This window comes from Agrilus planipennis, unplaced genomic scaffold, assembly GCF_000699045.2.
Source record: "Agrilus planipennis isolate EAB-ADULT unplaced genomic scaffold, Apla_2.0 scaffold15, whole genome shotgun sequence".
Lineage (NCBI taxonomy): Eukaryota > Metazoa > Arthropoda > Insecta > Coleoptera > Buprestidae > Agrilus > Agrilus planipennis.
Window position 1 is genome coordinate 48,697 of NW_020438871.1, and position 13,296 is coordinate 61,992.

At 32.3% G+C, this 13,296-nt stretch overlaps 2 protein-coding genes across 6 annotated transcripts in view; both read right to left on the reverse strand.

Annotated features, from left to right (window-relative positions):
• Positions 1-1,757: 1,757 nt before the first annotated feature.
• On the reverse strand, positions 1,758-3,554 carry LOC108735235 (EF-hand calcium-binding domain-containing protein 1). Its single transcript, XM_018467088.2, has 4 exons — positions 2,625-3,554; positions 2,389-2,509; positions 2,068-2,321; positions 1,758-2,000 (listed from the first exon to the last, which is right to left on the reverse strand). Exons 1-4 carry the CDS (start codon positions 2,843-2,845, stop codon positions 1,784-1,786), a joined length of 813 nt encoding a protein of 270 aa, XP_018322590.1. The 5' UTR covers positions 2,846-3,554; the 3' UTR covers positions 1,758-1,783.
• Positions 3,555-4,094: 540 nt separating this feature from the next.
• LOC108735227 (calcium-dependent secretion activator) overlaps positions 4,095-13,296 on the reverse strand; it is a 40,342-nt gene continuing 31,140 nt past the window's right edge. Inside the window, exons 2-25 of one of the 5 annotated variants that reach the window (XM_018467075.1) lie at positions 12,569-12,716; positions 12,092-12,478; positions 11,665-11,840; positions 11,521-11,600; positions 11,314-11,468; positions 11,175-11,255; positions 10,667-10,996; positions 10,345-10,611; positions 9,996-10,278; positions 9,886-9,912; positions 9,638-9,823; positions 9,441-9,577; positions 9,136-9,323; positions 8,971-9,072; positions 8,672-8,859; positions 8,494-8,606; positions 7,579-7,794; positions 6,069-6,225; positions 5,859-6,000; positions 5,443-5,752; positions 5,225-5,383; positions 4,947-5,168; positions 4,748-4,878; positions 4,095-4,677 (exon numbers count right to left, since the gene is read on the reverse strand). In XM_018467075.1, coding sequence (XP_018322577.1) covers positions 4,488-4,677; positions 4,748-4,878; positions 4,947-5,168; positions 5,225-5,383; positions 5,443-5,752; positions 5,859-6,000; positions 6,069-6,225; positions 7,579-7,794; positions 8,494-8,606; positions 8,672-8,859; positions 8,971-9,072; positions 9,136-9,323; positions 9,441-9,577; positions 9,638-9,823; positions 9,886-9,912; positions 9,996-10,278; positions 10,345-10,611; positions 10,667-10,996; positions 11,175-11,255; positions 11,314-11,468; positions 11,521-11,600; positions 11,665-11,840; positions 12,092-12,478; positions 12,569-12,682 — 4,341 coding nt within the window. In that variant the 5' untranslated portion in view covers positions 12,683-12,716 and the 3' untranslated portion in view covers positions 4,095-4,487. Of the gene's footprint in view, positions 4,678-4,747; positions 4,879-4,946; positions 5,169-5,224; positions 5,384-5,442; positions 5,753-5,858; positions 6,001-6,068; positions 6,226-7,578; positions 7,795-8,493; positions 8,607-8,671; positions 8,860-8,970; positions 9,085-9,135; positions 9,324-9,440; positions 9,578-9,634; positions 9,824-9,885; positions 9,913-9,995; positions 10,279-10,344; positions 10,612-10,666; positions 10,997-11,174; positions 11,256-11,313; positions 11,469-11,520; positions 11,601-11,664; positions 11,841-12,091; positions 12,479-12,568; positions 12,717-13,296 lie in introns of all 5 variants that reach the window. The other 4 variants (XM_018467073.1, XM_018467072.1, XM_018467077.1 and 1 more) reach the window with 4 other exon arrangements.

The following is a 13,296-nucleotide window of genomic DNA, read 5'->3' on the forward strand; positions in this document are numbered from 1 at the left end:
CGTTTAGACCCATCCACNATTATTATACATATATCATCCTTGGTCCATATATCTATATTAATTTATTAGTTCTGTTTTAATACTAATTGAGTGAGTGACCTCGTTCGAAGACGGAAATGCGTTGTTTGCCCAAAAACTGTGACATTTATATTTAGTGACAAAAGTGCTGTTCAACTACTTACTTATTTATTTTTTGTTGTAGAGCTTTTCCTCTTATATCTTGACGTTAAAAAGTATCCAATCACAATGTCAGAATGAAACACAATACTGATAGAGCAAATAAATTAGTTGTTTGTTGTTGAGCTATTATTTACATTATCCCTTTTTTTTTTTAGCTAATATACCAGGTGTCCATAAATTGTCAAAATCATTTATAATTATATATTATTTCTAATGCACGTAAATTCTCCAAATTAATTTTTAAAACATTGTAAATCTTATAAAATTTTGAAGTACTTACGTGTTGTTTTTTTAAAATTACATATGTACTTTTATTTGTGACAGATTATGGACACATTGATTCCGGTTGGCCATTTTTGCGTGCCTTTAAAAAATGTGAAAATTTTTCATTTTATCAAAGTGTTATATCGATTAATTTATTGTGTTGTTACATTTCATGTTAGTTTTCCAAGTAATTCACATTTTTTTAAGGTTCTATTCTATATGAATTATAATAGTGTCCATAGAGAATCTCAATATGACTTTTTAGCTTTGAAAAATATGTATGTTACGTAATAGGTATCTAAGCTATTTTACCTTTTTATTAATTAAATATGTATGTACATACTTAAAAACGCAATATTTCGCAACACAACTGAAAATTATAAAATTATTCTTCTGAAATGTAAAAAGATGTATTGAAATATACAAATCAAAATTCCTTCTTTAATTTTATTTGCCCGATAGATATAATATAATCTTACAATTTGTTTCCTTTATTATAAACAGTTGGTGATTTAAATTTCATTTATTCCTTTCAAGTTTAAACAGTTCGATACATATCGTGAGTTAAATTCATTAACTAATTTAAATAACAAGATGTCCAATTAATAAAATCTATTTGGGGATGTAATCTAAATTACTCTTTTTAATTTACCTTTTGAATAAACTTGAATTAAAGGGAACATACGGGGTAGGACTTAATTTAATTTATAGTAGTTTAAGGCTCAGGTGGTGGAAAATTAGATGGCGGTTATTTCTATTTCATCGAACTCTTCCGAGTGAGCCCTTTCAGTTAGTGATAAAGTTTCAGTAAAATATTATCCTTCAAAAGAGCAAGCACACGAAAGCAAGAAAGAAATTTCATTGTATACTATCTCATAAAAGAAGCAATTTTAGGGATACAGCTCTCCAACAAAGGACCGAAAGAAGATGCATTTTAAAGTGTTATTTATTTCTTCTACTATTTTTGCTATTTATTTTATTGGAAATTACACGGATTTAAAAAATGGGGTAAGTTTAATAAAGCTTTCTTTATACAGATAGTAATTTTGTCAAAATATCATTAATATTAAAATAAACAAAAACCAACCAGCTATTCGTTTAGCAAATTTCGGAAAATAAACTACGTTAGGATTTTACAAATACAAATAAAGTTTTTGTGTAATTTAAAACAAACAGAAAAAAATGTTAGGTAAGTTTGTATGAACACTTTTGCAAAAAGTTTTTTTTTCTGGATTACAGTGTTTGGTGTGTATACCNTTTACGCAACCGACTTTAAAATTGATTAATTTTATTTAAAAAGTAATTACACAGTAATTAATATAAAGCAATGTTCGTAAACTTATATAGTTAATAAAAAAGTATCACAAACTCGTTCATCGGGTAGACACTTTCCAAAGGCTTGCAAAAGAAGATTATCTTCCACCACAGAACCTTTAAAATCATCTAATGAAACCTTACCGTCTTTATCTTTGTCTAATTTTTTCATTATAAGCTCTACTAAATCCTTAACCCCTTCGTCAGGATCTTCATCCTGCGGATGTTTTATTAGACAATTCCTAAAAGATCGAATTGTTTTCTAACACAGATAACAATAGATTCTTATTTTATAATTAAGAAGCATACTTTAGGAGTTGAAACATTTCGTCTTTAACAATATAACCATCAGAGTTTAAGTCATATACAGCAAAACAGAATTCAATTTTTTCATTTTCATTTCCTTTCAGAAACAAAACCAAACCATTAAAAAACGCATCGAACGTCAGTAATCCAACATTCATTTTATCCCAAACACAAAATATTCTATCCATTAAAGTATCTTCGGTAATTAAGTCGAAGGTGTTATGCAGAAGTTCCCGAAATAAAGTTCTGTCGATTCCCTTAATAATGACGACAGTATGTTCATAAGTCTTAATTAAATGTGTAAATAATAATTAATTAAATCACCTCATTTATCGACAGTTTATTAATACTGGCAGTACTCCCGAGAGATCTGTCTACTATCTGAGCCGGTCTATTTACCGAAATTAGCTGTTTATAAATTTTATAAAGTGTCTCAGTCTCTGATCTGAAACAAGTAGATATATCGCAAATTATATTATTCAATTAATATTGAAAAAAGAATGAGAAAAAGATAAATTCATGAATTGTAAAAGATCTATCGAACGACTAAACAAAATTACCGCGAGAAAGCTGAGCTTCTTTTAACAATATCTAGTACTTTAGAAGGACATTTATACTCCTTAGAAGTCATTTTCTGTTTCTTGGGAGCCACTCGTGTTGTACTAGTCACACTTCTAGCCTTTGCGTTTCTGGCGATATTGAGAAAAACTGAAACTGACTTTAACAAACACGCACCTTTCCGGTGGTGTAGTCCTGGGGATTTGTTTACTGAAGTTGACATCTGTAAAAGAATTCTATAAAATATGTAATGTCGTGTTAGTAAATAATATAAAGGTGCATTGTGGGCTAATACAATACGAATGAAAGCGTTTTCCCCGAATCGAATTGCTTCAAATACATAAGAAAATATATAAATGTAAAGACAAAAGCAGGGTTTCGTGTTACACACAACCCTTGTTTTCGATTTTTAACTCATATAACACATAATACGAGAAAGTACCTTTTACTTAAGGTCCTGCACACGAAACACCTTACGAACCCCTAAACGTATCTAAGGAACAACCATTGATTTAACATTTTAATACATTACTTTTCTACGTAAGGATAGTAGCTGTAACCTGGATTTATTGAACAAACTGTACGTAATAAATTTTACTTTCAATTTTAATTTGGTATTAAAACTAATTTCTTAAAGATAAATTAACTGGCAATTTATTTGACGAAACAAAAGCTTTTTTTGTAATTATCTAATAAAAGTAAACGTTATTATAGGTACATAAGCAACAATGATAAATATCTGCTCCGTGATACTACGTATATGATTTGTGAGACGTACTTGAAACATGGTTTGACCTTTAACATCATGATCGCTGGGGGATCAGGTGAAAAAGTAAGTTAGAGCAACAATATCCTTTTATCAATAATAATTTTTTACAAAGAGTTCGGAGTAACAATTTTTATAGCGAGCAACAAAAATTATTCTAGCCCATCAAAATGAATAATAGAAAATTTATTTCGTATCTAATTTTTATTTAAATAAATTAAAAATTTTAACTGAAATTTAGGAGTGTTTCGTACATTAACATGCATTACTAGAAATATTCGTAGAATGCGCGTACCTATGTCGTAATTAATGCAAAAGTATTCTTAACTTGCCACGTGTTTTTATAACCTAAAATATTTAGTCAACCGGTAAAACTTTATATAAATTCAATTTCACTCAGTTGACAATAAATATTAAAACGATCATGTATATGAAATAATAATTCTAGTTACATAACATTAGAAACGCAATTGAACAGATAAAACACAAATAATGCATACCTGTATTCTCTTTACGTTGCAGCTCTTAACCCGTACTTGCAAGTAACTCCATTTGCACTAATTATTACACCATCGCGTATACTCGAATATTTATAATATAATAATCACCTTTTAGACATCCTGACTATTAGAAAGACTCGATTTTAATTAAATTAATCATTAAACACAAGTTAGGTACACGAAGATCAAACCATNTAGAGCAACAATATCCTTTTATCAATAATAATTTTTTACAAAGAGTTCGGAGTAACAATTTTTATAGCGAGCAACAAAAATTATTCTAGCCCATCAAAATGAATATAAAATATAAAAAATACAACCTACAAATCAATAGTGATGCCTACTAATTAATTACTTTTATATTAAATTAACAATTGTATATTACATGTGTCAGTTATTCAGTTCTACTGTAGAATTGCTTATAAATTATAATGTTTTATTTTATATATCATATTATCCGCGGATAAACTTCTTTAAGTTGTCAACAAGATCTATAGAAGAGATAAAAATGTTCTACAGAATCACAAACTTCTTACAGCAATTCGATCTTTTTTTCTGCGTTATTAAATTACAATCATAACTGTTAAAGCTGATTTCATTTAAAACCAACTTCCCGATCCTCCTCCAAATTTGGTGCTTAATCCTCCAATTCCTTTACCAAAAATATTCCCAACTCTTCCAGCTACCATATTGCTTATGTTTGATACATAATTTCCATCCTCGCTTAAACTTTCCATTATGTTTGCCTTTGTTTTAGTCCTATCGTCTTCCTCTAATCCTTCTGCATCCCTACATATAAATAATACGTTTATATTTACGCCAATGTATTTTAACAATCAGGCAAGTGTTATATCAATACCTTTCGGCTTGACCTAATGTTAATGCATAGGCAGCTTCCTCAGTAGCCATCCGTTGGGCAATTGTCTGATAAGCTTTTGAATTCAACTTATCTTCCATCACACCCTGAAGTTCAAAATCTGAGTAAATTTTCTGAAAGTAAAATTGTTTCAGTTATCGAAAAAAAGTTCTGAAGAAATCTGAGCTTTGTTTTGACTGACTTTCACAATAACTGCAAGGCACGTGCATTGGTACGGATGTAACGAATGGTCCAGTCGTTCAGATAACCAGTTGCAAAGCACATTGATCTGAGCAGTGTGCCATTGCTCGAAAAAGTTCAAGATCCACAATTCGTCTGTGATCTTTCCTCGAATTTGGTCCATGCAGTTACGCATAAAATTTACATAAGCTTGTCCCATATCCCGTCCCGTCCCAGATACATTCTAAAATTTGTTTGGCTACAGAATACAGATAAATCGTTAGTTTAAACAAATAGTACCGTAAAACTGAGAATAGAACCAATAAGGCTTCCCTCGTCATATCGCGACAATTTAGACAACGTAGCTTCTAATACGGATGTTAATTTATCAATCATTCCTTGAGTCATTGCCGCAAGTGTTTTATCAATTTGGTCATCAATCTTCGTATGGTACTGATGCTGCAAACAAAATTTTGTTATGTATGTAAGGTAATGATGTCAATTTTATTAAATCTTACAACATCAATTCCGTCGACAGCACATAACTTAAAGGACTGATTTTTAGCGTCCAAGATAACGTTAACCATTGCGCACATTTCGGAAGGTATAATGTAGTCGGTAGAAATGAACGTTACGGATTTCTTAAGCCACTGTTGGAAAGCATTTTCGGTCCTTTGAATGCATGATTCAATCATATCACATGCCATTAATTTCAAACGTTGCTCCAAGTGTTGCCTGAATTCAGCATCTGGCCAATGCAAATCCCTTATGAAAGATTGTAGCGCATCTAACTTCCAGAACAGATCTTCAGAAGTAGCACATCCATTGCTAGAGCAAAAGTAGTTTATTTTGTATGATTATCGAAATGGGTAATATGATTTCTGGGTGCATGTATGTTAGTGCAGTGTGTCCATTAATTGTATAAGGAAGATACCCTTTAATTTCCCATCGTTCCTTTTCAAAACCTTTATGAATCGATTGAGCAATCGACGATTCCATTAGATCAACATAACGTACAACCAATGGCGCAAAAGTATCTCGCAGGTGTTGATGAAAGCGACCATTTTTTAGATTATCTACAATTTATTGCAATTAACTCCAACAGTAAATAAACTGATTATTATTAAATTGCAATTTCAATTACCATCGGTTCTTAAATAATCATTAAGAATTTGAAATAGAGGAAAAGAATCCCAAGTATCCGGTGGCTGCTCAGCTAAAACTCTATCCATATCGACGGCAAAAAGAGACCAAAATATTTCAGCGTGTTCTACTAATAGGTCACTAAACCAGGCAAAAGCCTAAACCAATAAAAAGAAATATATAATAAAGTATCATTATTTAATTTTTTTTTCTTAAATATTTAATAAAATAATGTACATGCTGCAGTACTTTGATAAAATGCATATATTATAGTAGTGTTTGTGTATGTATTGTATTGACGAGTTTTCCGTATAGGACAAAGACCAAAAGAATGTCACATGCAGCTTTTCTTCAACTAAATGAAAGAGTACAGGCAACATATAGATGTGGTACTTCTATCTTTTCTTTCAGAAAAGTTTACATAAACGGAAAGCGTTTTCAACTTTGATAGGCTAGCAAGTTTTCACAAAGAAACATTTATTACATAATCCATTCACGTAAATTTGATAAAGAAGACTTAACATTGCCAAAAGAATATATTTATTAAGAAATCATTCTTGAAACGATAAATATAATAAGAATTAAATCTTCTTCACCATAGTGCCTTTTATGCAGCTTACGACAATAATTATCTCCAGATTTACAACACTGATTGAGAATTAAAAATTATCAAACTGAAAAGAAATATACGAAGAAAAGTATTTCATTTCTATTGTCGTTTCGTCTATAGGTACGCTTGATAGGATGTTTTTGTGATGATTTTATGAAAATGTTGCTTACCATTATAACGATATTTTAAGTTATCTAACATAATTTAAAATTATTATTTAAGATTTTTGACTAGTTCCAAATATAAATGATTTGAATTCATGTCAGGATGATCACTGAGTCTGCAAATTCTAGAAATTTAACTTACTTTGTTCCTGTACAAGACAATAGATTATTAAAAATATATTAATGTTGCTTAAGAAGGGAACTTTAACAGGGGTAAAAAAACTTCTGAATTATATAAACATTAATTGGAAGCCTTCTCTCGCACAAAATGACATTCTACAACTATTTGCTCGCTTAGAAAACTGAAAATTACTCACTATTCGTTATTTTTCTTATTGCACAATTAATTGCCACCCCTGTAAATTTGTATTTTTCAAGGTGACATATAGAACAAATAGTAGTAGGACTGCTTAAATAGAAGAAACACTTAATTTTAAGTTAGGCACACATGAAAAATAAATGAAATTCCATACTGTATCATTTATTTTTAAACATTGATTTATGCTGTATAAAATACTTTTGCTGTGCTGTAATTGTTAGGTAAGTGGTAAGTTAAGTGTAAAGTATTCTTGGAAATTATTCAGTACTGCAGATTTGTTTTTTATTAAATAGAGGAATAACAGAATAACTGTTCGTGAGGCTAGCTTTGCTTTATTTTTCATGTGTACCCTTTTTCATAAATAAGCAATAGATATACCAAGATAGAAAAAGAGAAAATAAACCGAAACTGTACGTGCCATAGGATCTGGTGGGGTGTATGTGGCATGCGAGGGCATGCAATAGCGGAACACAGAGGCAGAGCTTTGTTGCTTGCTGCTGGCGTCACGTGCCGCAGAGGCCGCGCCCCCTGTCGCACTAGTCGCAGTAGCCTTTGCGCATGCGTTTGTATCCACGCTCGCACTAACTTGACTCGCCTGCGACGGCGACGGTCGCTGCTCGGCAGTGCGCAGCTGCTACACACGAAGTAATACACAAAAAATATATATGACTTTACATTACGGCACAGTACAGTACAATACAGTCAACACAACAAAAGAGGAAATACAGTGTGTCGCCAGATTAATATCATGTGAATGAAATTTTTAAAATGACCTTTAGCCTATCAAAAACTTATTTTTCACTCAATGAATTATCTGGCAACAAAATAGAAAAGATATCCATATATCAGCGGAAATTGCAATACACAGCTAGAGTCTTATGCAATGAGGTGTTAAATTGGATAGTAATTTGTTTATTTTTTACTATGCTATTAAATCTCATAAACTAGGCAAAAAGTAGATAAAAATGTCCTGTGGTAAATAACCGTCCCCCCTTCCCTCTCCTGACTGTGTTAGAGCCTTTTCTGTTCAACTACTAATACAATCCAAGTAAGATGCATTAATTTAAAAATAATTATAAAAAATTATCACAAACTAATGTAGATACCTGTTACTATTTTTTTATACCAATATGTAACAAATTCCTATAGAAAGCCATATGTAAATTATATTTAAGGTTTTGTATGTTGTGATTATATATATTAAAAGATCTACAAACACTAATCGTAGATCATACATAAACTCAAGTTCCTGTTTAATAAAATGTACGCTTTTTAATAGAAAACACGATAAATATCTAGTACCAAAAACGAAATATTTATATTTTCATTTTACCTCAGCGTAGTGTTCTTCGTTTTGTTGCAAAAGATCAACGCAAAGTTCCGCTAAATGAATTAGGTCATCCAATTTTTTGTTTGGTGGTACAATTGTTTCTCCTCGTAAGTCCTCTAAAACAAACAAAGAAAAACCCATTACTCCAAAAATGAAACGTAAGAGAGCCCCTCGACCAAACCTTCTATTTTTGCTTCCGATGACAACTTAGTATAATTAACTAAAGCCGCAGTTTCTAAACATTTTTTTATCATACACCGAACATCTTCTGGAGGCACTGGGGTGACGATATCTTTCATAAGCACCCTCTCCAGCAAAGAGAGAGTGGCTTTGAGAGCTCCTTCAGGTCTTCCAAATGGGAAGCAATACCTAAAAATAGCAAACGTTGTGCAACTTCAACAAAATGACAATTGTAAAACTACATACATGCAATTTTGTTTAATAGAAAGTGAATTATTTTTCGTTATTTATTTACCGTACCTGAAATTAGTTATTTGGTGTTCCAACAATACTCGCAGTCTTTCTTTAACGTCCTGAAACTTATCTTTCTCTTCAGTAGTAACACTTCCGACTCCATCGGGCCTAATTTCATTGCTTTAGTTATTGCTTTGAATTAGCATTTCAAGTCCTGTTGAACATACGTACCTATTACCATGGACGTGACTAGCACAAAATGCAAAACTGTAGTGTATTAATGTTGGATCTATCATTATATTCTTTTCAGCACGGTCCAGCAAATCTGATAAATAACATAAGTGGCGATAACAACCCCTCACGCCATACCTAGCACAATACTCGTCCAACACGAACACTTGTCCAGGACTAAACCAACCCTAAAAAGGAACAAAATCATTAAATTACATTGTCATTTCGTTTTATTTTGTGTATATTTATTGAGGTACAATCAAAAGATTGTTATGAATATGTTTTATGGATAAATTAAAAATTACCAATGAGCAATACGGATCACTTAGACGATATTCCAGGGTAAGATTTTGAAGAGTTTTGAATAAAATTGCGTGATCAAACTGACAGGGGTCTGCTGATATGAAGTCTTCCATTCCATGCTTTCTTGCGCGATCAGCATCTGAAATAAACGTCTCCGTCGTGTTATTGAATTTAATTTAATAGAAAAAATAGTTACCACCCTGAATTTTTGATATTGTCGAGTTTTTGTCCTGAAGAGTCACAGGGGGTGTTGGTTTGTGTGACTGTCCAGTAGCCCTATACATAGCCATTACCCAAAGATGACATTCGTTCTCATCATCGCTCGCATAAAGAATGCTGTCGCCTTCTTTAACAGCATTAAAAAAGTAACGACCGCCTTCCAGATCTAAAAAATTTAATAATTATTAACCGAATTTAAGTTTATTATTTTTATGACTGTTAACTTACGCTTACCAGCTCCAACCATCAAAGTTGCTTGAAATAAATACATTCACATATAGCGTAACAAATCACTACTTTTGTAAAATGCTTTTTTTTTAGATTAGGTATTTTCTTACCACTGGAAGCTTCAATGTAGTCGACGGTATATCCATCAAGTTGCATCATCTCGGATGGTTCCGACTTCTTTTCCTTGTAACTGCACATGGCGAAAGTGTATTGAGACACCTGAACCAAAACGTAATATCTCTTCTTCCACTTTTTCCATACCGACTTCCCCAAAGCATATAAATACCCACAGTGTTTCATGTTGAGCGGTTTATCCATACGACATGCAATTTTAATTCTCAAATCTTGATCGGGGAGATTTTTTGGAACTTGCATCTTGTGCCATTCTGGTGCCTAAAGTTTGGAAAAGAATTATGTTTTACTGCGTAGTGGGATATTCTAAAAGTATATTTTGATTACCTTGGACGAAAGGGGAGTGGGCTTCAACGACACTTTTCCTAACTCTTTATCCTCGAGAGCGAGCATACCTGGATTTTCGGTGTATAATTTTACTTTAACTGATGGAAGAGGATGAGTCGTACAAAAATCTCCTTGTGTGTCCCACATGGGTTTCGATGCTTCTGCTTGATCCGTTTGAAGTTTTTCACCCCCTTCCACCTCCATTGTACAATAAACTATACGATTTGGTGCTAATGACTTAAGCCCTTTTACTTCCATTACCACCACCTACAAAATATACAGTTCGAAGGTAAATGATTGAAAATATTTTTAATTATTTTACCTCTAGTTGGAAGGTAAGGACTACATCGAGCTTGGTTAATTGGGTGTCGCTGTCTGCTGAATCTCCTTCTAATTTTGCTAAAGATCCTTGCGATCTAAAATAAGGAACATATGACATCAAATAGTGTCTCATTGTACACGTTTTGTTATGGTTTTGCAACCTGTGGTTATAGCGTTTTAGTTTTTGTAAGCCATATTTTGAGTCCATCGAACCTTTCGAGACAGGTAAAGATTCCAAATTAGCCATTAAAAGATTTATCGATGATTTTAATTCCTCTATGTACAATGATTCCATTTCTTTCAATACAAATTTCGGCATTAACTTCCGATTCTAAAATTAATTAAACGGTATTGTATTTCCTGGGCTTTCACGGCTGATGTGTACTAATTGTAAACTTTATTCCGCTCTAGTTTACTGCGATAGACTAGCCCGTATAAGTATTCAAACAATATTTTAAACTAAGGTAAACTAAATTTTTAAAAAATATCAGGAAATTTGTATGCTTTACCTTTTCCATTTCAGAAACTTTTTGCATTCTTCCATCTAATTCCCTACGAATTGCTGCAGCCTGTTCATCCGCCGAATCCAACTGGAAATGTTTATTTTTTAGAAAAACAAATTTTAAGAAAGGAGTACGTATTGAATACCATAAGTGCGTTAAACAACAGTTGATGTTCAAATTTCTTTACACCCAGTATCTGCTGAAACATATCGTACAATTGTTCCTTCGACAATATTAATTCAGAATTTAAAGATTGTTGTTGCATTCTTGACGGCCTTTTGGAATCCTCGTCTCCTAAACCTACAACTAGTTGTTTTTTTATCTTATTAAACAAAATCAAATTTTGCCATACCTTTCAAAATGCAATCGAATTTAGCCATCCATGATGTGAATACGGTTTCCTTACTTAGACCTTCCATCTCAGGCAGAGATCTGCAATAAAACCATTTTAATAATAAATTTTAGCAATGGAAAGAAAAAATTGAAATTATTTTACCTGACACGTTTTTCGATGTTATTCCTAAATACTTCTCTGAAATCATACTGTGAACAGGCGCCAGACTGTACCATTTTAACAACTCTGTCCGATTTTAAAAATACATCATAATAACTTTGGACAGCATTCTGAAATGCTTCATCCGCCATTATTTGGGTTTCTCCTTTAAGAAAACTCTTAAAAAATAAAAATGAAAATAAGTTTATGTAGGTAAAGCAAGACTTTATTTTTTCACATAATGTAATATTCTTTTTTTTCTCAATTAAAATGTCCTAAAGCTTTATATGTTCGAAAAGAGTTACCATCAAATTGAATTGAATGCTTCAAAACTTTTTTAAATATTTTTCCCATGATATATTCATGTAGGTCAACTTGTATTAAGTATAGTTTTAAAAATAATGTAATTAAGGTATACCACATTGATTACCTGAAATCTAGCTGTTATAGTTTCTAATTGGTGTTTAGTTATTTTCATTTGTCTTCTGGTCATATCGGTAGGTTGTTTCGCGTTGAATGGATAAGCAATACATCGGGAAATGAAAACATACAGCTGGATACGTCTTTTTCGCTCTTCTTCCTCCCGTTCTTGCTTTTCTTGAAGGTCGACCTCAGTTTTTTCCGAAGCTACAGAAGGCGAAGGGCTAGTGGGTCGTGGTAAAGAATTAGCTCTCGATGATCCTACACTCTGACTTAATGTTTCAGCAGAAACAGCACTGGATGGCGATAAGCAACGTGACAGATTACTGTTGGGTACTTCCAAATTTCCGCTTGACTCAGATACAGGAGTATGGTAATGGTACGGAGATGTTTCTGTCTAAAAAACCAATTTAAAAAGAACCTAAAGATGTAAGTTGTATAAAATAAAAAATAAGACGTGAGATTCGATTATTGGTTATGTATGTACCCGTTTGGATTGAAGAACACCTCCATGTTGCGGAAGGCCACCATGTTGGGGTCCTGTAGAGGAAGGTGCGTGTTCTTCCTCACTGTCTTCCTCCGAAGATGATGGATCAATCATCTCTTAAAGTTCACTCTTTTTTTGCGACCAATCTCTAAAATCAATCAAAACAGAAAATTGATTTGTAATTAAAAGGAATTAGTAGCGCTACGGTTGAAAATTGAAAATATTTGTTCCATTTTCGATACCTATTAGAACAAGAAAACCTTTTTACTGTATGCTGTTTCAAGAATGACTAATAAAATTCAGCGTTGATGTTTAAAAGTATACGTAAATTTGAAATTATATTTGTTTGCAGGAACCCATTTCAATTAAAATGAGATCATGCTACAGAAAATAAGATCTAAAATGTTTTTGCTCCAAATAATTTTTGTAGATTTTTCTCGTTATTTTAGTTTGCAAACGATATTATCTGTGGATGTTGCTGCGAGGTATGACCTTTATATATATATAAATAATGTACGTATTTTTCCAAGAAATTGTAAGAGGTACTTCTTTCAAATACACGAAAGGGTGGGCGTTAAAATACGAGGGTGGATTGATAAGTTTCCGGCCTAACCAAGAGATGACGTCACTAGGCCTACCTTGAGGTGACATTCTATAGTACCATCCTTGGATAGCTTGTAGCTATAGTTTCAGCCCGATCTCCTTGCTAGTGTAGGTTTGACAGCACG